Genomic DNA, 23,310 nt, shown 5'->3' with positions numbered 1-23,310 from the left:
CTCCCGCTGCCGGCCACCGCCGCCCCAGCGCCTCAGCCACACGCCCGGGCGCTCGCCCGCCGCCCCCACGCGTGGGGCGCCTGCTCGCCCCTCTTTGAGAGAGAAGCTACGGCGCCTGCCGGCAGCGCCCCAGGCTGCGGGCGCAGGGACGGCGCCTGCCGCCAGCCCAGCGCCCCACCGAGCCCCGCTGCCAGGGCCGGCTGGGCTCTCGCCGGGCCCCCTCTCCCCTCCTCGTCGCCCTCGCCCTCGCCAGCCCCGCGACCAGCCGAGGCGAGGCGAGGCGAGGCGAGGCGAGGGGAGGCCGCCCCGCCGCCAGTCACGGCCCGGCCCCGCCCCGCCCCGCCCCGCGGCCGCTCCGGCTGCGCCCCCCCGGCGCCTGTTGTTGTTGTGGCGCTCCGCAGCGGCCGGGGGGCGGGGGCGGCGCGGGGCGGCGCGGGGCGGGGGGAGCGGCCAATCAGGCGGCGCCGCTGCGTCAGTTACATTAGCGGCGGAGCGAGGCAGGGAGGCGCAGGCGGCGCGAGCGCCTCTCTGTTTCTCTCTCGGGGGGGAGGGGCGGGGAGGGGAGGGGGGGGGGTCGCGAGGCGGAATCCTGGCGCGCGGGTGCGCGCGCGCGCCCGAGCTCCACGGTTTCGGGACCGGACCATGGCGGTAGCGGCCGCTCGGCGGCCCTGGGCCCTGCTGTGTCTGGTGGCGGCCGCGCTGGTCTTCCCCGGGGCGGCCGGTGAGTGCGCGCGTGTCTGGGGGAAGGAGGGAGGGGAGGGAGCGGGCGAGGTGGTGCCTGGGGCGGGGGGAGGAGAGCGGTGGGGGGCTGCGGGTCCCCGTCGGTTCCTTTCAACAACATGGCGGAGGGGCCGGCTGGGGCGGAGTCGCCTTCCCCCACCCCCGGTGTCCGAGCCTGGCGGAGCCCGGGGACGGCTCGTCCCTTTGTTGGCCGGCCGCGGCGGCGGCTCCGCGGGAGGGGCCGCGGCGCGGGGCAGACGTGGTGCGGCCGGGCGAGGAGGGGCGGCGGCTGGCGCTGGGGGGCGGTGAGGGGTGGTCGCGGTCCCCGCGGCGGCTCCCCGTGACAGCCGCCCGCCGCCCGCGCCCGCCTTGCCCCCGCGGAGTAGCGCCGGCGGTGGCGTCCGCCCGGGGTAACTTTCCCGCGGCCCCAGCCCCGCGAGCCCGCCGGCCCCTGCCCCCGTGGGCTGTGGGCGGCCCCGGCCCTTCGTTTCCCACGCGGGTACGGCTGGCCGTGGCCCGCGGCGGCAACTTGGTTATTGGTGGCGGAGCACCCTCCTCCGTCCCTCCCTTCCTCCCCGTGGGCAGAGCTGCCCTCCTGGGGAGGCTGCCTGCCCGCGCCCGGGCTGCGCCAGCTTCGGCACCGGAGCGGGGAAAAGCCGCCCTGCCTTGCGGGCTCCTGGCGGCGCGCCGACGGGCGCTTACAAACAGTGCCACGGGGGAGTAGAGACAGGCGGCGTCGGCTGGTGTCGGTACGTGTTGAATGTTCCACGTAGTGAAGGTAAAAGACTCCCTTCACTCCCACGTCAGATGCTTCAGCCCCGTTACGCGCCACATTGTGGTGTGCTGGCAGCGTCTGTTCTGAACGCTAGTATCGTGGCGATTGAGGTCGGTGATCTTTCAGTTACAGTCAAACAGCTAACCTGTATGCTCTGTGAGGACCAAACTGTGCGGAAATAAAATCTTCGGTGAATATTGGACGATTTCGTTCCTCCAGCCTTCTGTACCTGTGCTCTCTTGTAAGAGAAAGGTGGTGTCAGAGCTGTGCCGTTGCAGAGCTAATGCACGAAATAGGAGTTATTAATAGCATTCAGAAATGCAAGAATTAGATATTTTTCCATTTAAAAAAAAAAATATTTTGTTCTTCACTTAGAAGTTGGGGCCATATGTCCTAATGGGGTATACAAATGTTATAGATACCCTACTCTAATTGGTTTAGGTTTCAGTTTCATCTCTAGTAAGTTAGATGAAGATGACAGACAGACAGAATCTGCATTTTATAATTGGTTCACTTCCTAAATTTTTCTGTAGGTGTACTGTATGTTGCTTTGGGTTTTAAAGAGGAAGTGGAGAAGCACCACGACTTGCTGCTTCAACTAACAGTTTTAAGACATCCCTCAGTTTGGATTTTTACCATGCTGTTTTCATAATTCAATCTAAGATGGTACTCGTGCTGTAAAGAAAATATTGCTTAAAGAAAACATAACTTGCTATACTAAAATGCTGTGTTAATTGCCCATAGTGTTATTGAAGAAGATGGAGAATCTTTGATGTGGAAACAGTGAAGTAAGCTTAAGTTACCCATGGTTCTTCTGGTGTTCTTGAAGAGGTACAGCAGGCTTTAATAACGTAAAGCTTTCTTATGTAACACATCCAATTTAGATGTTGAAGGAAACTTTACCTGTATTTGAGCTTTGAACTTTTCCCTTTTAATGCCTCAGATCAGTCAACAGTTTTCACTTAGTCTCGGTTGTGAAATTAAGGTCTAAAAGTTTTATGTTAAGGCAATAAACTTCCATACAAAAGCTTAAGGATAGAAGTGGTGGTGTGCTACCTTTTTTTTTCTTTTTTTTTTTTAAGCAAAAAGAAATCCTCCCTATCCAAGGGAATGGGGGAGGATCCAGGGTTCTTGATCCATAACTCATAGACAAGTCCTGGTACTGGTGAAGGGGTTAATTTGTCTGAATGTTGTGGTCTAAGTTGACAGAGAAGTGCAAAGTGTGATTTGGCTAATGTTACTTAGTATTCTGATGGATTGACAAAAGTTGGGCATCTTCTGATGCTGCTGTTCTGCAATATACTAGTGTTATTGCATGAATGAATCATCTTGTGATATGGTTTATATGGAGATCAGACATGTAATGAATCACAGCAGCTAGCTGAACAGTAGAACAGCCCTAATTTGTAAGACAGAATCTGAAATTTAGGGGTTTTTTTAATTATTTTTACTGTATGAACCATAGTCTTTGGTCTCCCCAAAATTCGAGGGAGTCATCTGTTGGAAACTCTTGCATTCACACAATTGCTCGTAATTGCAAATAAAGATGGAAATCTGATTTGTATGCTGAAATGAATTTAAAAGTACAATGAGGGAGTTCTTTATTCTTTCTGTTTTCATAATGTCAGTAAAATTATAACTTAGGCTTTTAGTTTTAACTTTCTGGTTTTTTCTTCTATGAAAGATACCAGAAAAACTTTTAATGTATCTTGCTGTAAGAGGCATGAACATACCTGTGTGTAGTTTTATGGATGAGATGGAAAAAAAACTGGTAGTGCCATTTGGCATCTGCACTATGGAGAATATAATATTGCCTTTTTGAAGCTGGCATTTTTTACAAGGCTTTATCATTACTTGCAAGTTGAGGATAATGCCTTAATAAAGTAGTTTGTCTGTTTTCTTGAGTATGTCGCTTTGGTTGCCAAAACCTGCTGTTTTCAGTGGAAGTTTTGCTTAACAAAGATGGATGAAATGTGTGTGAAAGTTGTCCTGAAAACTCGATATCCAGTGCTGTTACTTTACAACAGTTAAACTTAATTAGTGTCCTATGAGACGAACGCGTTAGTGAAGGTCATGAAGTATCATGGTTAAAAAAATGCACTCATGTCCCAGGTGTTGCAAGACCTGAACAGTTCTGTATCTTGAGCTAGAAGAGTTCAGAGATGAGTCAGGTGTATTGTTTGAGGCGCTTATCTGAATAAGGGAATAGGAAGCTGACAGCACCTTTCTGTAGTACGCTTTTTTTGCTTCTGGCAAATTTTATTATTGGATAAGGAAAAAAAACTACCAGTAAACACTACAGCCCTCTTGCTCATCTCCCCAAAATCTATTACTGTTTCTTGCACATCCTAGCCTCGCCCCTTTATCCCTTGAAACTCTACATCAGTCCTGATGGTTCTTCTGTTGAAGATCCACTTTCTGGTGAAATTTTTGTTTCAAAAATTGTGTTTTCCATGGGAAAAGAGCTACAGTGTCAGAAGAGAAGGATCTGGAGTTTCTTCTTCAGCATAATGCTGCTGTTGGGGGCCTGAATCTATGTCTTTTTAAATTTCATAAAACAAAGATACATGATTAAATAAAAGTATTAATAATATAATATTGTTAATTACTCATTGTGAGATGTGGGTTTGGGGGTTTTTTTTGAGCACCTCACAAGTTTTTAACGGCTGTAATACCCTTTGATAGCATCCTTTGAAAGACAGTATTTCAACATGATTTCCAACCAAAAATTCTTTGGATGAAGTTCTATGCTAAACTGTCTGGTTGAAGTAATTCTGCAGGATGTTAGCAAATACTGGATAGTGATTCACAGGGTTTTATGCAATTCTAAAAATCAAGGCTTTGTGCGATTTTCTTACTCCAGAAAGACAACAGATACAAAAAAAGACTGTTTCAGTAGGTACCTAATGGTACAGACTTCTAAAACTTAAGTGGATAGGGTGTACTTAATTCTCTGTTCACGTTTCTATATAGTATTAATATCTGAGCTCTTGGGAACCAGCTTATTTTAAGTCTTGTCAAGCTGTTTAGTTTCAGTGTCTCGTTTATATTGCCAGCTTGCTTTACCCTCCTATGGGCTTTCCAGGCTGCAACACCCATGGAAGAGAGACTTTTTAAAGGGAATACAAAACTGTCAAACTGAGAGTCTGAGCCTGAGAAATTACCCAAGTAACTGTATTCAACACAAGAGGTTAATCTATTATTAAATCAGATTGAGGTATGAGAAGTATGCTGTTGATAACTTGTATGACATGTGTCATAATGCACATAGACACACAGACTTTTGTAACTGCATTGTCTCACTGTTTTCTGTTATGGCAGTCAGTCACATAAAGCAGCAATGGTTCTGTAGAATGGTCATGGCGCAGTGAGGCAGTGCAATAGAGAAGGCACTAAATTACTATGGTGACCCAATTTCTGTTCTTGGCTTTGTCACTGGTTGTCTATATAACCTCCAGTGCATTCATTTAGCTGTCTGTACTTTCATTTCCCAAGCCTTGTATTGCTTAAACAGACATGACCTTTCATTAGTTGGTAGTGGAGCTTCATGCTAGGGGTTCCATCCAAACACTGTTGTAATACTTTAAAAAAAAAAAAAAAAAGTTCTGTGCCATGGAAAACATGGACTACGACTTGAGTGAAAACTTTTTTTTTTTAACCTCCTCTTTGAGTTCACGAGCTTTGAAGGAGCTTTTTGTGGTAGTAGATTTAAAGGGTGTCTTCCAAATGTATTGAAATGCATTATACCTGAAAGATATTACTGGCTCTGGAAGATTAGCTTACATCAGAGTTATTTCTCTCATCGCATACTGTTATCAACTCATTCTAGAAATGTTTGTATTCGTTTAGGTGAACTTGGAGACCTGACTGGTTTCTGAGGGTTTAAGATTACTATAATGCTTCTCTGAGAAGAACATGGACTACTTGGAGACAAAGCAAAAATTTCTGTCTCCAAGAGGGCAACAGTATGATACTTTTTTCTTTGAGATCAGTTATAAGTGAAAACAATTCCTTATAGGAATGAAGTGATTTAACTACAGTTGGTCATTGACATCGCCTCATCCCGCTGATGTTAAATCTCGTCTATAATGTGTTCATATAGTCATAGTCCCTCTTGTTTTACGCGCAGAGAATTGGAGACTGAGACATGGGCAAGAATATTCCAAATCAGTTTCCTCTCTTCCTGGTATGGATTGTTGCTGAAGATGCTGAATTAGTTTTCCTGTTAGTAAAATATGAGAAGTCTACTGTTACCCACTTGAGTTGGAAGGCATGAAGAATTCGAAGTGGCGAGAGTAGGAAGGGGGCTGAAACATTTTTAATGTGGGGGTTTTTTTAAGAGTATGTCCACTAGAGAGCAGCAAAAACCTGTATTCCTAGAAGCTTTGGCTATTCAGCTGATTAGGCATTGTTTTCTGCTCTTAAGGGAGGGGGAGAGTAGCTTCAGAAGTACTGCTCTATTTCTGCCGAGGAAACCATTCAGTGGTGTGTGACAGTGTGCTGTGTCTTGGCAGGAAGCTAGAAGATAGTGGCATCAAACTGGAACAAAAGTACAAATTGTATCAAATTGCACTCATTGGGAATTCTGTAGCAAAAGAGAGGTGGGAACAAAATGAAGGAGGAAGCTAAGACACCAAATGCTTTATTTAGTCATAGTGGTATCAGTGTGTCTCTACAACTTCACTCGATCAGGAAGATGAATAAGTGTAACAAGGTCAACCCAAACTTCATTTTTCACTTCAAGTAACTTGGTCTCTGTACAGTGACTCAATGTAAACACATCTCCCTGAATATCTGCGTCTCACTGTAGGCATTCAGATGCATGCGCAGTTATGATGAGCCAAGAATATTATTTAAATAGGAGAAAAAAAGTCATGGATGAAGCAAGTGAGATAAAGGCCTGCTTGTTAAGAAAGTTGAAAGAAATATCAATCTGTGAATATTTTAGGAAACTTTTAGTGGCTTTAATGGGTTAAAAATAATTTGTTCATGTAAATTACCAAAGGCACACAAACAGGAAAATAACTGTTAAATGTTCTCATAGTTAAAGTCTAAATAATAAGACTTCCTGTACTACCCTGATGGGGGTGGGAAATTGCATCTTCAAAAAGTGGTACTGTTAAGAAGCTTTACCTTCCTGTGTGCCAGTTCTCATTTCATATACCTTCTAATTATTTTTTCAATAATCTTCATACTAAACAAATCATTTTGCAATCCTATTCATTTTTTTCTCTCTCTTTCTGACTGGTCTATGGGCTGGACTCTCTCTGAAACATGGATTATCTTTCTGTAGCAGATCCTAAAACTTTATCATATCTTTTCTGTGACAGTAGAGGATGATTGGAAATAATTTATTTTGATTCAAAATGCTGGGGGAAGGAGGTGTTTTCAGAGAAGGGGGTACAACTCAGAATCAAAACTTTGAGATGGAATGTATACTTCAGATCAGATTGCCATTTATTTAAATCCATGATATCTGGGATAGAGAGGGGTGTAAAATCCGAGGCAATTCAGGTGGTTATATTAAACTCTTGCATTTAAGTGAAACACAAAATCTCAGATTTTGGGGCATCTTTTGCTTTGCCAACTATTAATCCTCACACCTTTGGTGTGAGATTTTGTATGTATCCCTGAAAGAGGCTTGTTTATGGCTCAGTGCATTTTTGTGTTTTGGGCATGAATGTTTAAGATTTTAAGTTTGTCTGAATTTCTGTATTTTAATCTTTCTGCATGCATGTACACAAGTTCTATGCTAGCTTTTGCTCTCCACAGATGACCAAGTGGAGTTGCAGTGTACTGATATTTTTATTGTTGCTACTGCACTATTTTCTGTCTGGCTTTGGTCCTGTAAATGCAGGAAGGAATGGAGAAAGAAATTTGAAGTAGTAGACTTCCTTCTCCAAGAACCTCTGCAATTTGAAGAATGAAACCTGATCATCTTAGACATGATTAGTCTGTCATTCCTGCTTCCCTCCCCATGCCCTTTCCTTTACTAGTGCAATTGATAGCTTTAGTAAACCAGGAACTTGAGTAATGTAAGCCAGTGTTTTCCTGTGGCTTCATAAATAACAAGTCTAAACCATATTCCGCTTGTGTGAAAGGGTATGTTCTCAGGTCATTCGGGGTTTGTTTTTAATGAGAATTAAGCCTTTATGCCCTTTCCTCAGTGCAAAATTGAACTTGTCAAGTAATGTATAAAGTATTAATCTTGGGTAGCCAGCAGCATCCTATTTGTCACTTACTAAAGCTATACCCATGGTTATTGTGGAAAAAATGTCATTATTTGTATTGGGTTTGAAAGTAGCAGAATTGCATGCTATAGAGGATACAATGTTATTAAAAAGTCTAGATCTTTAGTGTGAGGAACTGTAATGGAACTTCTTTACCTCGAGGAACATCTAGGACTGCAGCCTTTCTCTTTTAATATATAATTGTATAAGGAGAGATGACTTCAGCTTTAAATTTTACTTTCTTTCATCTGCTCATCTCCTAAGTGTTTGGGTTTTTTTTTTGTCCCACTAATAAGCCTTGTAGTGTTGTTCTTTAGTGTTACAGTTCTGTGTTTATGTAGCCAAAAAAGATTATAAGCCTCCTAGTGTTCTGAACTTGTTATTTCTTTAGTCATTCAAGTTGTTTCTCAACTCAGAACATGTACCAATACTAGCATTAATGTTTTTTCTCAATACAGCATTACAGTGTTACTGCCATCTATGTACAAAAGACAACTTTACGTGTGTGACAGATGGGCTGTGTTTTACCTCAGTAACACGAACTGCAGACAAAGTCATACACAATAGTATGTGTATAGCAGAAATGGATCTGATTCCCCGAGACAGGCCATTTGTTTGTGCCCCGTCCTCCAGAGATGGAGTCATTACTTTGCCTCATTGCTGTGACAGAGACCACTGCAATAAAATAGAACTTCCAATTCCAACAACAGGTAAGGGGTTTTGGCATATTTGCCTTTTTATTATTTTTTTTAAACATAAAATTCTGTAAGAGTAGAAGTTTCACTTTTGAAGCTGTAGGTGAATTTGAAGGCCTAAAGTACACCTTAGATTCTACAAATAAAATTTCCAGAGATTTGGAACAAAAATTTAATCTTCTGGATAAGGATGTTAAGGCCACTTTGGAGCTTACAGGCCAGTTAAAGGGAAACTGTGAGTAAGCACATAGTTGCTTTTGTCCTTTGTAATACTTGTTTTGATTCTTGAAAAAGTTACTGTGCAAAAGTTTTAACAAATACATTGAAATAATTTGAAGATCACTGTGAAATACAATAAACTTAGTTGCATAAAAAGAAAGAAATAGTTTTACCATTTTCTTTTCTTTTTACTGTCAGGTCCTACTCCAGGAAAACCAGCTTCTAATCTAGGACCTGTGGAACTGGCTGCTGCGATTGCTGGACCTGTCTGCTTTGTCTGCATTTCACTGATGTTGATTCTATATCTTTGTCATAATCGTACTGTAATTCATCATCGTGTGCCAAGTGAAGAAGATCCTTCGCTGGATCGTCCCTTTATATCAGAAGGAACTACTTTAAAGGATTTAATTTATGATATGACAACTTCAGGCTCTGGGTCAGGTAACGTCGCACTTCTAGTAGTAACTACTCTGTGTTTTCAGGAGCCTTGTAAGGCATCCAATTTTTTTTAATATTGTCAAATCTACTTAAACTTATAATTTAGAAAAGCTATGTCCATGTAGATTCATTCAATATAAGTGAAGATTCAATATATGGAAATAAGTGAAATAAAAGAAACATTGAGTTGCTGCTACTGTTCCTCATCATTCTGAGAGTACAGTCTGATATGCAGGGGGTATCAGTCAGCTCTTGTAAATGTTTTGTTCCCTCGTTTAGTAAGGCTCAGTCATTTACTTTTTCGTTCTGTGCAGCGTATCTAAATTACTATCTTCTGTGGTTTTGAGATAATTTGTGAAGTTTTTTTCTTCAGCTTTAAACTGAAAATTCATTTATATCTGTAGCTGTTGGTATATGAAGAATATTCTGAATTCTAAGTACAAGTTAATATTTTAGCCAGTTCTCTCCTTACAGAAGATTTTTTTTCAGTTGCAAATAGCCATTTCTGTGTGTATAGAATGGATGCAGCATGCAGACCATGTCTGAAGAATTTATATCCCTTGATTTCATGAATTTTTGTTTTAGTTCTGACTTAACAGGTGTTGCTCTGGGAAGATGAGGCAGTAGTCTGTTCACTGCATATAGTCTCTGCTATCGTAATCCTGACATAGTTGTTTATAGGATTGCGGTGGTCTGTGTCACAGAAATATGGTTTAGTAAGTGTTGATAGGGGATGATGTGTCAGATAAATCATTGTATAAATTAATTAATCTCTGGTCCATGTTAAGGAGTGAGACATCAGATTGTGTACTGCAACCTCTTATCAGCCTTCCACTATATAAGAAATTTAAATAATTTAATACTGAGCATTATTCCTACTACTTGCAAATGTATGTGCTGAAACATCTGTGCCCTTTCAGAGTACTTTCTGCAAAGAAATACTGGTGTTTGATTCTCTGCTGCTGAAGTGCTGAACTGCTGAAGTCTTTAATTTCCCAGAATTGGAAAAAATTGTAACAATAAAACACAAGCATTTAGGTTGTGTTTTTTCCCAAAGGCAGTAAGTGGTAGAACTGTTGGGAGTCGATTGCTTTATCAAGTAACATCAATGTAACTTGCTGAACATGTTTAGCATATAGGTCAAAACAAGTAATCTTTAGTCATATCTTCACTGAAGAAGGTGAGGTTGCACTGAGTCTGTAGGCAGTTATGTTTCAGTTAAGAAAGTTTTTGAGTGTCCAAATAAGATTTGATCACAATAGGGTATGTTGCTGTCTGGTGAGAACTGGAGCTTTAGTAGTTTGTGTTTATCTCAATTTTCTCATTTACTAAAAGCAATAACTAAATCAAATAATGGAAGTGATTAATAACACTTCCAATATATTGGGCTAGAACTTGGTAAGTGCAAATGCTGGACTTACTTCTGTATACCCCTCCTAGAAAGAACAGAACTGGAGGAGTAAGAGACTTAGAGAATATGAAGGAGTTGGAGATTAACGTTTCTTGGAATGCAGGAAGCTATGATATAGAATTGTTACACTATTAGGAGCATAAAACTCCTTACTTAATGTCTGCAGGTACAGACTTTTCCTAAAGAAGGCTGAAAAGAAATTCTAATTTTTTTTAAAAAAAAGTTAAACCTTAAAAGAGCAGGTGTATGTTCTATATGTATAAGTAGTCATCTGCAGTGTACCAGCTGCTATTGCTTCAGTAAACCCAGGAAAGAAACCCTGTAAAGTTTTCCCTTGAGACTGTGTTCAAAGTACTGTCTGGCTGATAGTTCCCTTCTAACTTCTGTAGATAAGCACAGTACTTCTGCTAGTTTCTACATGGCTGCATTCCCATACTTATTTAGATCAGAAGTCAGGCCTATGATAATGTTAACTCAGACTTAGTTGTCAGTTGGTCTTTCCATTTGTTATCAGGAATATTCCTTCATTTTCTTTCTGGCCTTCTTCCCTGTGGTGCTTCTGAGCCTCTCTTCATGTTTGAAAACTCTGGAAGTACTCCCTCAAAATAAGCTCTTGAAAAGTGGGGAATCCCAGTTAGAAGAAACTTAGGATTCTTCCTCCAGAGCAAATGGTTAGAAACTACTGACTCTTCCCTTGCCTATTTGCAAATTACACTTTAGGTAAAAGCAGCATGCCAGGGAATTACTTAGTTTTCAGAGCTTCAGGATGCTCAAGCTGGTATAGACTCCCAGAGCACCTGACCTACTACAGTATTTGAGCATTGGCTATTGACGGCTGCATCAGAGGAAGAAAAACAACAAATATGGTTGAATTTGTCTTTCAAGCATAAAAAAAAAACAAATTAGTGAAGAGCTTTCCTTAGGGGTAAGTCAAAGACATGTTCTCTGTAAAACGAGACTGAATGTTTCCTTAAGAGTGAACTTCTAACTTCAGCTGCAGTGAGTTCCATGTTGTTCAGCTGCTTATTAGACAGGTATTAGCCTTATTTTAGTGTTGTATACTTCCCTTTTATTATGTGAGTAGTATAGGAGGTGCTTCAAGTACTTGTTTTCTGCACTGTTGGCAGTGTATGTATTTGCAGTGACTTGTATCACTTTGTCTCAAAATCAGTTAATGGCTATATAAATTCACAGTGCCCTAGCACTTGAACTGGTAATTTTCCTGTGTCCTGAAATATGCCTGCAGCAATTGAATGTCATTGAAGTGTGTGTTTTAGTCCAGGCTTTGGTATGGCACATGTAAAATTGAGAAGAGTGTACATTTATGGAATAAACTGGGAGTGGGGAACAGGGTCACTAAAGGGAGAGAAGTCAGAGCTGCTCGTTAAAGTAGTTCTTAACCCTGTCAGAAACTGAACTGTGTGAAAGGGATGCTGTTGGGCTGAGAGGCTGCAAGAAACACGATGGAAATGTACAGAACAGACAAAATAATCCAGACCTGAGAGGCATAGTTAAGGAAGTGTTTAGTCTGGTGACCTAAAGTACATGTTCTGCTTGTAAATTCATGCTGAGGGACCAAAAGAGCTGGTAGTCAAAAAGGATTCTACCAGTTTTGTATTATGGTATTCTCTGAAAAGAAGCATATAAAACAGACAAGTGATCAAAACTCTAAAAATGACCTTCCTACTCAGATCAAAGGGAAGTACGATTCATTTTCTGCAATGATGAATAGTAAGCTGTTATTAATTATTCAGTCTTGACTTCTGTTAGTATTGCCCTGTTGTTCCATGACGAACAAGACCTGAAGCAACTAGAGGCTTGATAAAAGGAATCGATGAAACATCTTCTGCTGAAGCTGCAGCTCTTAAGAGAAGGATTTCAAAGTCTCTTGGAGCTAAGAATGATTTTCAGATCATGATGCAAATGTCTAAATAGCAACTACATATTATACAGACAGATGGGAATGCCCAGCTGTTACTCTCCAACTCACAAATGACAAAGTAACTTAGTTGCAAGGAAATGGGAAAAATTGCCTAAAATGGGGGAGAAGCTTTGGTTATTATTGGTAGGTGACTTCAAGCAGGAACTTTAAAGTTTTTAGAAATAAAAGGGTCACAAAAATTAGTGTAAAGTTGAATCGGTTGAAGTGAATGTAAAACTCCTTAAAAAAACTTACTTGTGGTTCACAGAAGCTTGAAGGGAATGAGATTTTTCACAGTTCGTGGGGTTGTTTTTATTACTCTTCAGAGGAAGTCTTCTGGGCGGAGACTTATGAACAAGGACAAAGTTCTAGAAGCTGCTTTTGTTGGCTGCCTTTAGTGCTTTTGAACTTAATTCCTTAATTCCTTAATTATCCAAATCAGGTACAAACTTCTTATGCATCGGACAGTCATTGGTCCAAACTAATCAGAGTACAGTTAATATACGGAAAAGAAGAATAACTCTTTTTTTAAACTCTCAGAAGGCTTGAGGATACTTTGTTATGATGTATAAAGATGATGACAAAGGCTTCAGGGATAAATTGGATGACCATGGCTGAATACAAGATGCCAAATGTTATGAGCTGCTGCTGAATTTAACATGGGCTTGAATTTTCTCATCCTCCTCATTAGCAAACTTGGTTATCTTTCTTCATGCACAGTTAAAAGAAGCAGTACTCCAAGAGCTTGAAGTACAGTTGTGCCCAATGTGTATGTCAAAGGCTAATGTTGTAACTATCTCCAGTGAGCTACTTTTCAGGCAGTCTGGTTTACAGTAAAGCAGTTGCTCAAGTTCCTGGCAATACAGGGCTGTATTTCCTCTACAGCAAAAAGAGGAGACTGCTCAGTTGCAACGCAAAGTCCGTAAGGAATTCTTACGGATGCAAGATAAATATGGATTCCAATCTTCTGGTTTTGTTGAGCAGCAGTAGTAAGAGAAAGTACAGTTGCAAGAAACAGAAGCAAGTTGAGTCTTGTAAAAATAAGTATAGAAGCAAGGTGGATAGATCAGTTAGCGGGGTTTTTATTGTACTGTGATATGTTAACATGATGATTGGTGTTCATAATGTGAAGTTGAAATGCTTCATGTCTGGAAGGTTAAGAGCTTAGTACCTGTTTAGAGGTTAGCTGATATCCTTGGACACCTTTTTTAAAAAAGGAAGGGATGTCTAGAAATGGTACAGCAAGTTGAGAGCAGTGCATCTGAAACTGAAAATGTACAAACAGTTTTCTGAAAGAGCTGTAGGAAAAGGGAAATATTAGGCATATCACCCACTTCGAGTATACAAAATCAGCTTGTGTTTAACGTTTGCCAGTGGATTTTGCAGTAGTAATTAAGTGCTAAGGAGGAAGCTTTCTCTGGCCAACAAAGTCAAATTTTACATTTTCAGCCTTGAGTTTGGTCCTGTGGTTCTAGTCTGGCCTTTTCTGCATTTCAAAAGTCTGTCCATAAAGAATGCAAGTTAGGCTTCACAGGTGAGCCTTTATAGTTTGGGCATGCAGCACAATTGACCTGAGGACAGCTGTTACAGCAAAAATTTCTCAGTAGGAATTATTGCAGCACCTAACAATGATTCAGTCACTGGTAAGGTGTCCTTTTTTTTTTCACCTTCCTTTCTTCATGTAGATATATTGTCAGCACAGATCATGCAGAAAATTCCTGTAGGTCTGGAAGTCTTGAGGAACTCCTCTGAACACTGCAGTGTTTTAATTTGCACTCCTCAGACTGAGACACAAGCGCAGCAATTCTGCTGACCGGATCAGATGTCCTTCTAGTGCTGTTATCAGCAAAGACTATCCAGAGATGGACAGGAATTAGTTATTTGAGCTATTGGTTGGGATTTATTTTCTATAGCATAAGGAAATAGTGATGTTCTTCTGTCAGCTATTGGAATAGTGATTGTCAAGTGATAGATTACTTTATAAAGTGTTTGATTTAAATGAAATGATCCTATACCAAAAGAGCTTATTGTGAGCAGATAACCTGTTTGACGCATTCATCCTGTGGTGTAATATCACTACAGAATTCTGTGACAAGCCTTGCGGTTGCAACAGGAAAGGTTTAAAATAAACAAAAACCCACCCTGATTGGGGGATGCCAGTGCTTCTTGTTTGTTGTATGAACTTACTGAAGCATGTTATGAGGTGCTGTGAGTTGAAAGCATGTTGATGTTATGAAGCTATAAAACCTTCATGAATGTAAGCATTGTTCTCAAGTATAATTACAGTGAGGTGCACGAGAATGGCCTGTGAAATGGGAAGCTTGTGTTACAAGGATGTTTTCCTATTTTACAGTGGCTTGAGAGTACTAACGGGCTACTGGCATACTTGGGCATGAGTGTGAACGTTCAACAGACAGTGCTGCTGATAAGCATGGTTTAACTTTTAACTTAGAAATGGACTGAGTCATATCTAGTGATAAATCAAGTAAATTAATCAGTAGCAAAAGTGCTCTTGAACTGCTTTGCCAGGAAAGTTATGGGCAGATCCTTTTCTTAAACAAACAAACAAACAAAAAACCTCACCTCAGTCCTGGTCCCGTTTTCTTCATGGTTTGTTTCTTTTGTTTTATTAAAATAAAACTTTATGGATCAACAGGTATCAGAATTCTAAACTGAAAGGAAGTTTGTGCCTTCTTTTTAACAACTGTAGAAGCAGTTTGTAGCACAGTATCCTTGAGTACTTGTTTTGCTGGCCTTTGAGATTGAAGGCAGCATCTTACCTACATGCTTGTTAGCAGTTCACAACAAGCTGTTAAAAATCTTGAGCATTTATGTGCATTCTAAGAGAAATATCTTAATGGAATATGGTCTTACATTTAGTACTTATGATAAGTGCTTATTTTGTTAGAGTGGTGTTTAATGTTAAATCTTCTTTTTAGGTTTACCTTTACTTGTGCAAAGAACAATTGCAAGAACTATAGTACTTCAAGAAAGCATTGGTAAGGGTCGCTTTGGAGAAGTCTGGCGAGGGAAGTGGAGAGGAGAAGAAGTTGCTGTGAAGATCTTTTCTTCAAGAGAGGAACGCTCATGGTTTCGTGAAGCAGAAATTTATCAAACAGTTATGCTACGGCATGAAAACATTCTTGGATTTATAGCTGCAGACAACAAAGGTTAGTGATACTATGAATTCATTTTGCTGATTGTGTACATGGTCAGAATAGATGGTAAATGGAGGGGAAAATAAAGTTGTGAGGATCCAATCAAGAGTAGCAAAAAATAATCTTGTTTCTAGAGCATTTCAGCGTTTGGTAGGCTTTTCGTAGGTTTAATGAAGGAAACAAGTACATCTTCCTTTTTCTGAAAAATGTGCTTTGTTTAAATCTAAGGGAAAAAAAAGCGTATTTAATGAGGTGTAATTTCTACAAGCAAGTTAAAATACTGGCTAAGTTTTGTATCAAAAGAGAATGCCTTATCCTGTCAGCCCACACATCTGCTGAATATCTGTACCTGTACTTCCCCAATAGCCTAATAAGATAAATGTGTGGGACCAAAAGAGATCATGTCTAATCCTGTTGTCCTAATATGAAGTAGGAGGTAGAAGATTCATTTTTAAGGCTGATATATGAGAAATTATTCATTTAGAAATCCAGTTAGAAAAGAAATTGGAAAAAGGGAATTAATGATTTGTTCCTAGTATTAAAAAACTGTACCTGTTTCCTGAAGCTCTCCTGATAAGCCTTTAACTATCCACTAAGAGGAACAGTTTAACCATTTTTTTTCACTTGATTTGTTGTGGTTTCAGTCAGACAAAAGTTTCTGGTGTTTTCCTGCAGTCCCATTCAAGACAAAAAATGGGGCAAAACTAACAAAAAGTTATGCATTTCTTACATTAAGGGGAGCTGAAATGTTATGCTGTGTCATTCAGTTATTTTAATCTGAAATTACATGTTTCACCACAAATGGCCTTTGACTTTTTTTGTGAAGAAAGCATTAACAGAAAATTCTGTCACCTTAGGGAGGAGTCAAGAATCCACACACATCCTGGATTCTTAAAGGGGTCTCAGTTTTGTGGGAAATTCCTAAATAGTTTTAATGTAGTAGAAGTATACATGTACATAGAGTTCTTTCTAATTATCACTAGATTAATGTCAAGTTTCTGTATCAATATAAAATTGGAACAGAACCCAAGAAGTTGTGCAGAACACTTCCCTTCTCCAGGAAAGGGTTAGCTATAGCTAACTTGCTCCTAGCAGATGTTTGTGCAACTTGTTAACCTCCAAGAGCTTGTATACCAGGCAACTTTTTCCTGCAGCTTATTATGCTTACCATTAGAAACTGTCTTACTTCCCTGCCTAAAGTTGTATTGGATATTAACAGCACCTGCAAGAGCTTTAGTTTGTTCTGATGGACCTAGTGGAGTATCTGGAGCCTGGGTTTAAAATTAGTACATCGGTTGCATTAAAGACGTAAATGAAGATCCATCTTTTCAGAAGCCTTAGGTACTATGTCTCACTTAAAAACATAAAGGATATATTGCAATACCTTCGCTATAACTTTAAAAAAAATCTGTCTGTGATTAAGTATACCAGTTTCCTGTCTTGCCCCAAATTCATAGATAGATAGTTTGTCCCAAAAATACACGACTACTGTGCAAAAGAGGTATGAGGAATGCTTCCTAAACAAGTGGGTTCCTAAAATAATTTCCTGATTGCTGGCTCAGGTTCCACATGCAACAGAATGAAATTCCATTTGACTTGGTCATCTTTAGGTTCCCTGTAATATAATACAATGTGATATAAAACTGTTTCTGGTTTCTATTGTTAATATGCTGTACATACAAAGAAGAAAATCCTTAATTGATAGGTCATGCCATTATTTGAGGCTCTGAGGCTTTAAGGCTTTAGGGCAATACTCTTGTCTTCTTGAGAACTAGTTGATAATTGGTTTCCGAAAAATGGATAAAGACTTATTTTGAAAATGCTGCTATTCTTTACTCTAACAGTATGCTGTCTGAGCAGATGTGGAAAGCTGGATTATTATTTTTAACCCACCAGTGCAGAATTCTCAGTATAACCTTCTGCATTCTCTCAGTGAGGAAATGTGTACACACCATTCTCCCTCTGGGTTAAGCATTCAGAAGTCCTGAATATTGAAGGAGTTTAATACTTCTACTCTTGTTTAGAATATGTGTTGTGGCTTAACCCCAGCTGGCAACTAAGCACCACACAGCTGCTCACTCACTCCCCCCGGGGTGGGATGGGGGAGAGAATCAAAGAGTAAAAGTGAGAAAACTCATGGGTTGAGATAAAGACAGTTTAATAGGGAAAGCAAAAGCTGTGCACGCAAGCAAAGCAAGGAATTCATTCACTGCTTCCCATCGGCAGGCAGGTGTTCAGCCATCCTCAGGAAAGCAGGGCTCCATCACGCGTAACGGGTACTGGGGAAGACGAACGCCATTGCTCCAAACATCCCCCCCCTTTCTTCTCCTTCCCCCAGCTTATATACTGAGCATGACGCCATACGGTATGGAACAGCCCTTGGGCCAGTCTGGGTCAGCCCTCCTGGCTGTGCCCCCTCCCAGCTTCTTGTGCACCTGGCAGAGCAGGGGAAGCTGAAAAGTCCTTGACTGGTGTAAACTCTGCTCAGCAAGAACCAAAACATAGCAGTGTGTTATCAACACTATTCTCATCCTAAATCCAAAACACAGCACTTATACCAGTTACGAGGAAGAAAATTAACTCTATCCCAGCTGAAACCAGGACAATGTCAGGCCACCTGTATCGTATTAAATTGGAGAACATAGAGGGACTATTATGGAGGTAGTTCTTCCAGTTTAGCAGATATGCCTATCGTGGTACTCTGAAAGGAGCAAGCGTGTCACAACATGGCTTTAGAGACCAATAGCTTAAAAACACCTATAAACAGTCTTTCATTGTAGATGCTGCTGCTAACTGATGAATGCTTATTAGGTGCTAGGTGCAAGTATTGGTTCACAGCAATAATAGCTGTGAAGGATTTGCATCCATTTCTCCATAGGGCAGGCTGTTGAATGCATTCAGGAGTTACTACAGCCTAGCTGGAATGCAAAAAGTCATTAAACTGTAAGAATCTGACTCTGTGTCTGAGACCTTAAAAAGATGAGTACAGAGATAGAGCAGTACAAGGAATTACTCGTGCGATGCCAATTCAGTGCTTGCTGAAAGCTTCAGTGATAAATGGAGAAAAATTCTTGGGAGTAGGTTCTCATGGATCCATCGTGAGTGCTGAGGACTCATATCTCCTAACATGTAGTTTGTGGTGTAAACGTGGGCCGGTGTCGTGCTGCAATTCTCGCTACTAGTAAAGGCATTAATTAGGTCTCCTCTTAACACAACTGTATATTTTTCACAACTCCTGGGGAACATCTGTCTGGCCATTGCAGTTGTAAAATTAGGGGGGGTGCCTTCAGGTAGAAGGGTGCATGTGTAGCTTAGAAAGTGTTTGCGAGCACAGATATATCAGCTAAGTCAGTGGCGTTCAGTTCAGATGGTGGAGTCACAAAGCTTGTGACTGAACTACTGTCTTTACTCCTTGTTCTACTACACCGTTTAGACATTCCACGTGCCTTAATGGCACATTCTCCTCCTCTACTTCAGCACAGCTGTATGGTGTTCAGAAGGCTCCAGGAGCTGGTTCAATCTGTCTGCTTTCCCATCCCAAAATTTACTGGGAAATAGGTGCTGCTGTTAAGCCAGCTTGAGGGCTGAGAAGCCATGAATGATTTTAACTGCAGTTGTGTTCTGGCTGGCTAGCATATTTGTGTTCTGGGTAGCTCTTTACTTAGCCAGGAGTATATGCTAACTTTCAAATACTGCCTTGTTTTGAACCACCTAAACAGATAGTTTGGTTTTTGGGTGGATCTTTTTGTTTTGTTTTTTTCTAACCTAGATACTTAATTGTAAACTGTATCAGGGACTACTTACCTGCACTATTCTACTAGCAGAAGAGCAGTGGCAGCAACCTCTGTTTACAGTACTAAAGGTTTTCCTGGATTAGCTGTCTGTAACCATAACTGTCTGTAGTCATGTTACAAGTAAGGTGAAGTCTTGTACTGCACACTTTCAAATAACTTTATGCACTAAAACACTTTGGCCTCTCTGTTCCTTCCTCTATATTGAAAGCTGCACTTCCCTAGGTGAAAGTTTTGTTCAGTTAGACTACCTTACCTGGTAAGTAGATCCCCAAGAATGATGCAAGGCAATACTGCACAGAAATGAGCAGAATTCCTTCCTCTTGAGAAAAATATTTGAGCCATTTATTCTTTTTGAAGCTCTGGCTTTAGCCTGAGAAGAAGGAATGTGACTGCAAGATCTTGCTAATCTACACAGCTCAAGTGCTTTTCATCAATTTAATTGGATAACTGTCTCAATGTGATAGAGCCAAGCTGTTTCACTAACAACATCAGTCCTTTTCTAGCCACAGACAAAAGTGTTTTCCCCAACATCTTCCTGAATATCTCATTTCTAAGTTTTCTAGTTATACATCCTATCTGTATCTGATTTTTTCACTGCTTTTTCCTCTCTTTTCTGTTACATTATTTGCATGCCAAAAAAGCTAATATATCCCACTCTGCTTTGAAACACTTTACTACATGATGCTAGAGAACACATGCAGTTAGGCAGTTTCTGTAACTTCTTCTAAACATTTAACTTGGAATATAAGTCTGCAGTTCAAAACTCTTGTACCAAGCAATACTGTCACACCTTAAAACTTAGTATTTAATTTAAAAACAAGCATGTGCCAAGTCCAAATTTTTGTTTTGCTAGTACCAATGTGAAAAAAGCATTTTTCACTTAAGTGAAATCAGTCAATTCAATTTTAATTGAAACTTGATTATATATTTGATAAAGCAATTGTCATAAATGCCTTTCTTCAGGAGGCAGCTTGTCTAAGATGGATGTTGCTTGGACTCCACTAATGCTTTTCTCAAACTGTAATCAGTCTTCTAACAACAAATCTGAAAGCTTCTTTACTCAGAATTTCAAATTTTGTTAGAACTGCAAAAGAAAAACCTTCTGCGTGATTTTCATGGTCTAAAATACTTTCAGGTTTCATGCAAACAGATGAAATAACCGTAATTCATCTCTTAATCTCTTAAATAGGTTTCCAAGAACATACATAAATGTTTGTAATGTTCTTGAAAATTCTGAAATTGCTTGAGATTCTTGATCGTGGTGTGTATATTAACTAAATTAGGTTACCCTGTCATGGAAGGCTGTGCTACTGTATGTAATTACTACTGAGTGTAATTACTTTTTCTTACCTGATAATGCAAATCCTGTGATTGTAAGCTTCATGGCAGATGCTGTTTACTGTGCAGCCAAAAATACTCAGGGTTGGTTAATTATAACTTGGTAATAATTAACTACTGTCAACAGTATAAGAAGACTGAAGTTCATCATAACATGTTCTGCTTAGATCGCTAAATGAATGTGTAGCTTGTCAATTGTGGCAAGGTAAAGAAAATGTGGTAGGTCCTGTCTAATAGTTGGACATGGTACTTATTGCTGCATTTCAGCTTGTCTGTAATTAATATTATTCATATAAGCTTGGATGTAACACTGTCCCTTCTTAAAATCTGGTTGGAGGGCCACAAATAATGACAACAGTAGGAAAGAATCATGGCTCTTTTCAGAATGGATAGTAAGCCCAGCTTTATGTTTTTCTCATTTGAAAGGAAGGTAAAAACAGGCTGAATATTGACTTGTGGGTAATAGATAAGATAAAACAGAAGTAGAAGGGTCTGTAATGAGTAGCAAAGACACTATAATTTTGATTCAAAGCAATGATAATTCCTCAGAAACTTTGCAACATCTTTAAAAGATCTGTTTAAACACAACAGGTCTGGTAGACTACTTAAAATTCCATACTTACTGTTGTCTAGTTTAGACACCTGTTGAGGTATCCCATTCATAAGAAACAGGAGAAGAAATCAAATACAGGATCAAGCAATGAGTGTGTATAGTGTTAATGCCCAGGAGAGGATTATTTCAGACAATGTAGGGCCATACCTGGTGAAGCAGTAGAATAAAACTGAGTGAAGAGAATATTCTGAACTGATTAAATTAGTTTATTTTGAACTTCTACAGCTTTTTGGAGCTCTTTGACTCTATGTATTTCAGAGCACCTTTATATTCCTGTGAACACGTACCTATTTCTAATGGTTCTGTAAAACTGGTTCACTGAATCCAGTACTGTTGGATTGACTTTTCAGAGGCCATAATTCTCTTTGGAAAAAGTCACATTTAAAAGTATGTTGAGTTCTACGAGTTCATGCTTGGATATGCGAAGTAGCAAAAGAAGTAGCAGTCCTAACTATGAAATAATTGAAGATTTTTTTTTTTTTTTAAATCTTTAATTTCCTTTTTTCTCTTTTAAAAAACAAAGCTTAGGGTCACTTCTGTGGACATATAAGAAGCTTTCCATTGCAATAGCAGCTTTCTAACAGTCTTTTACAGGTTAGAGCATTTGACTCTTTTCTTTTGCCTGTTTAAATTAACAACTTAGTTGAGACTATTCTGTGAATGTAGCAAGGCAGAATTCTCTTTCCATTATGAGAATTGTTTGAATGTAGATTAGACTTTTATTTCCCTACTCTGAAGCATTTGGTGGCTTTTTAATTATTTTTAATTGCATCACTAGCCTCCCTAGAAACATCCAAGTAGAAGGGATCCTTGAAGGTTTTCCCACCCCCACCCAAGTGCTTATTTAAAGATAAGCACAAGTACTACTATAAAGGTAGTTTCTGTCAATCTGTACATCAGGCATTTTGTGCCTCTGACTTTTCTGGGCCAAGTATGTTCCTTGCAGGGAGGTGGAGGAAAAGGGGGAGGAAATGTAAGAACCTCCTATTTGGAAACTAAAAATTTTTCAGTATGTTTATGATAGGAACTAATTTCTGAATTCACTTCTCTCCTTCCTATTCTTCATATTTAGTTCTTGAAGTATGCATTTTAAAAATCCTTAGGGACTACCACGTCATGAGATATCTTTTTGGCTTGTGCTGAGTTTCCTCACTTGTTCTTAGGGAACAGTGGCTGTAAAATTCAGGACAGAAGTCCAACTGAAATCTTTTGTGGGATAACTAGTCTCTTAAAGAGATTAAAACACTCTTCTACAAAAGCAGCTAGCTATAAAAACACTTCTAGATCTGCCACGTTAGAGTTGCTTTTATAACAAAAAAAAATTGGAAAACCTATTTGGTGGCAGGATTGTTCTTTTCTAGGTATATATCTACTTCTTAGGAAAAAAAGAAAAAACTTTTGCCCCCCTCTTGATTTGAATTCCTTTAATAGTCTTCTCTCTGTGGCTTAAACTTCAAGGTATTTTGTGTCCACTAGTTTAATAATGTGATCCATTTAGTTCTTATCTGTCATTTGTATGCCTTGGGATATCTGCAAATGTATTATGGCCTGTCTTGTTTTTCATAGTTCAGTAAAAAAATCGTAACAGCAAACTGTTTTTCTCATAATTGGTGTTTTTCATTCTCTTTACTGTTGTGCCTCCTGGAGACCTCAATTTTGGCCAGCAACTTAGAGGTCACCAGAGGCGGGATTTGACTTTGTTTTTGAAGTAATGTGTCCTATAGCTGCTTGAAAGCTTCCACTCCAGGAGGAAAAATCCACCAGCTGCTGGTAACTGTGTAAATTGTCTCCCAGGCTGAGGCCGGATAGGTTATGGGAAGACTGAAGGAGTTATGGGGCAAAGCTTGAAAGACACTTTTTTCTTTTATGGATAGCCTTGTACTAGACCAATAGTGACAGGATTAGTTTTGCATCATGCGTTCAGTACTGTTCCCCCAAAGCAGAAATGTTAGGGAAAGGCTAATACCCTGAATAGTTCACCTGAGAATCGTGGTGACA

At 40.2% G+C, this 23,310-nt stretch overlaps 1 protein-coding gene across 6 annotated transcripts in view; it reads left to right on the top strand.

Moving 5' to 3' along the window:
• Positions 1-578: 578 nt before the first annotated feature.
• TGFBR1 (transforming growth factor beta receptor 1) overlaps positions 579-23,310 on the top strand; it is a 37,623-nt gene continuing 14,891 nt past the window's right edge. For 5 of the 6 annotated variants that reach the window (XR_014227842.1, XR_014227843.1, XR_014227844.1 and 2 more), the window contains exons 1-4: positions 579-721; positions 8,184-8,435; positions 8,838-9,080; positions 15,349-15,579. Coding sequence is in view for 3 of the 6 variants with exons in the window: in XM_082308490.1 (XP_082164616.1) it covers positions 643-721; positions 8,184-8,435; positions 8,838-9,080; positions 15,349-15,579 (805 nt within the window). In the remaining 3 variants the exon portion in view is untranslated. Of the gene's footprint in view, positions 722-2,283; positions 2,327-8,183; positions 8,436-8,837; positions 9,081-15,348; positions 15,580-23,310 lie in introns of those variants that run through there. The other variant, XM_082308491.1, reaches the window with a different exon arrangement.

The sequence above is a fragment of the Platalea leucorodia genome (assembly GCF_965183815.1).
Source record: "Platalea leucorodia genome assembly, chromosome: 1".
NCBI classification, from domain to species: domain Eukaryota; kingdom Metazoa; phylum Chordata; class Aves; order Pelecaniformes; family Threskiornithidae; genus Platalea; species Platalea leucorodia.
The sequence above is the reverse complement of the archived record's forward strand: the minus strand, read 5'-3'. Positions and strand labels throughout refer to the sequence as shown.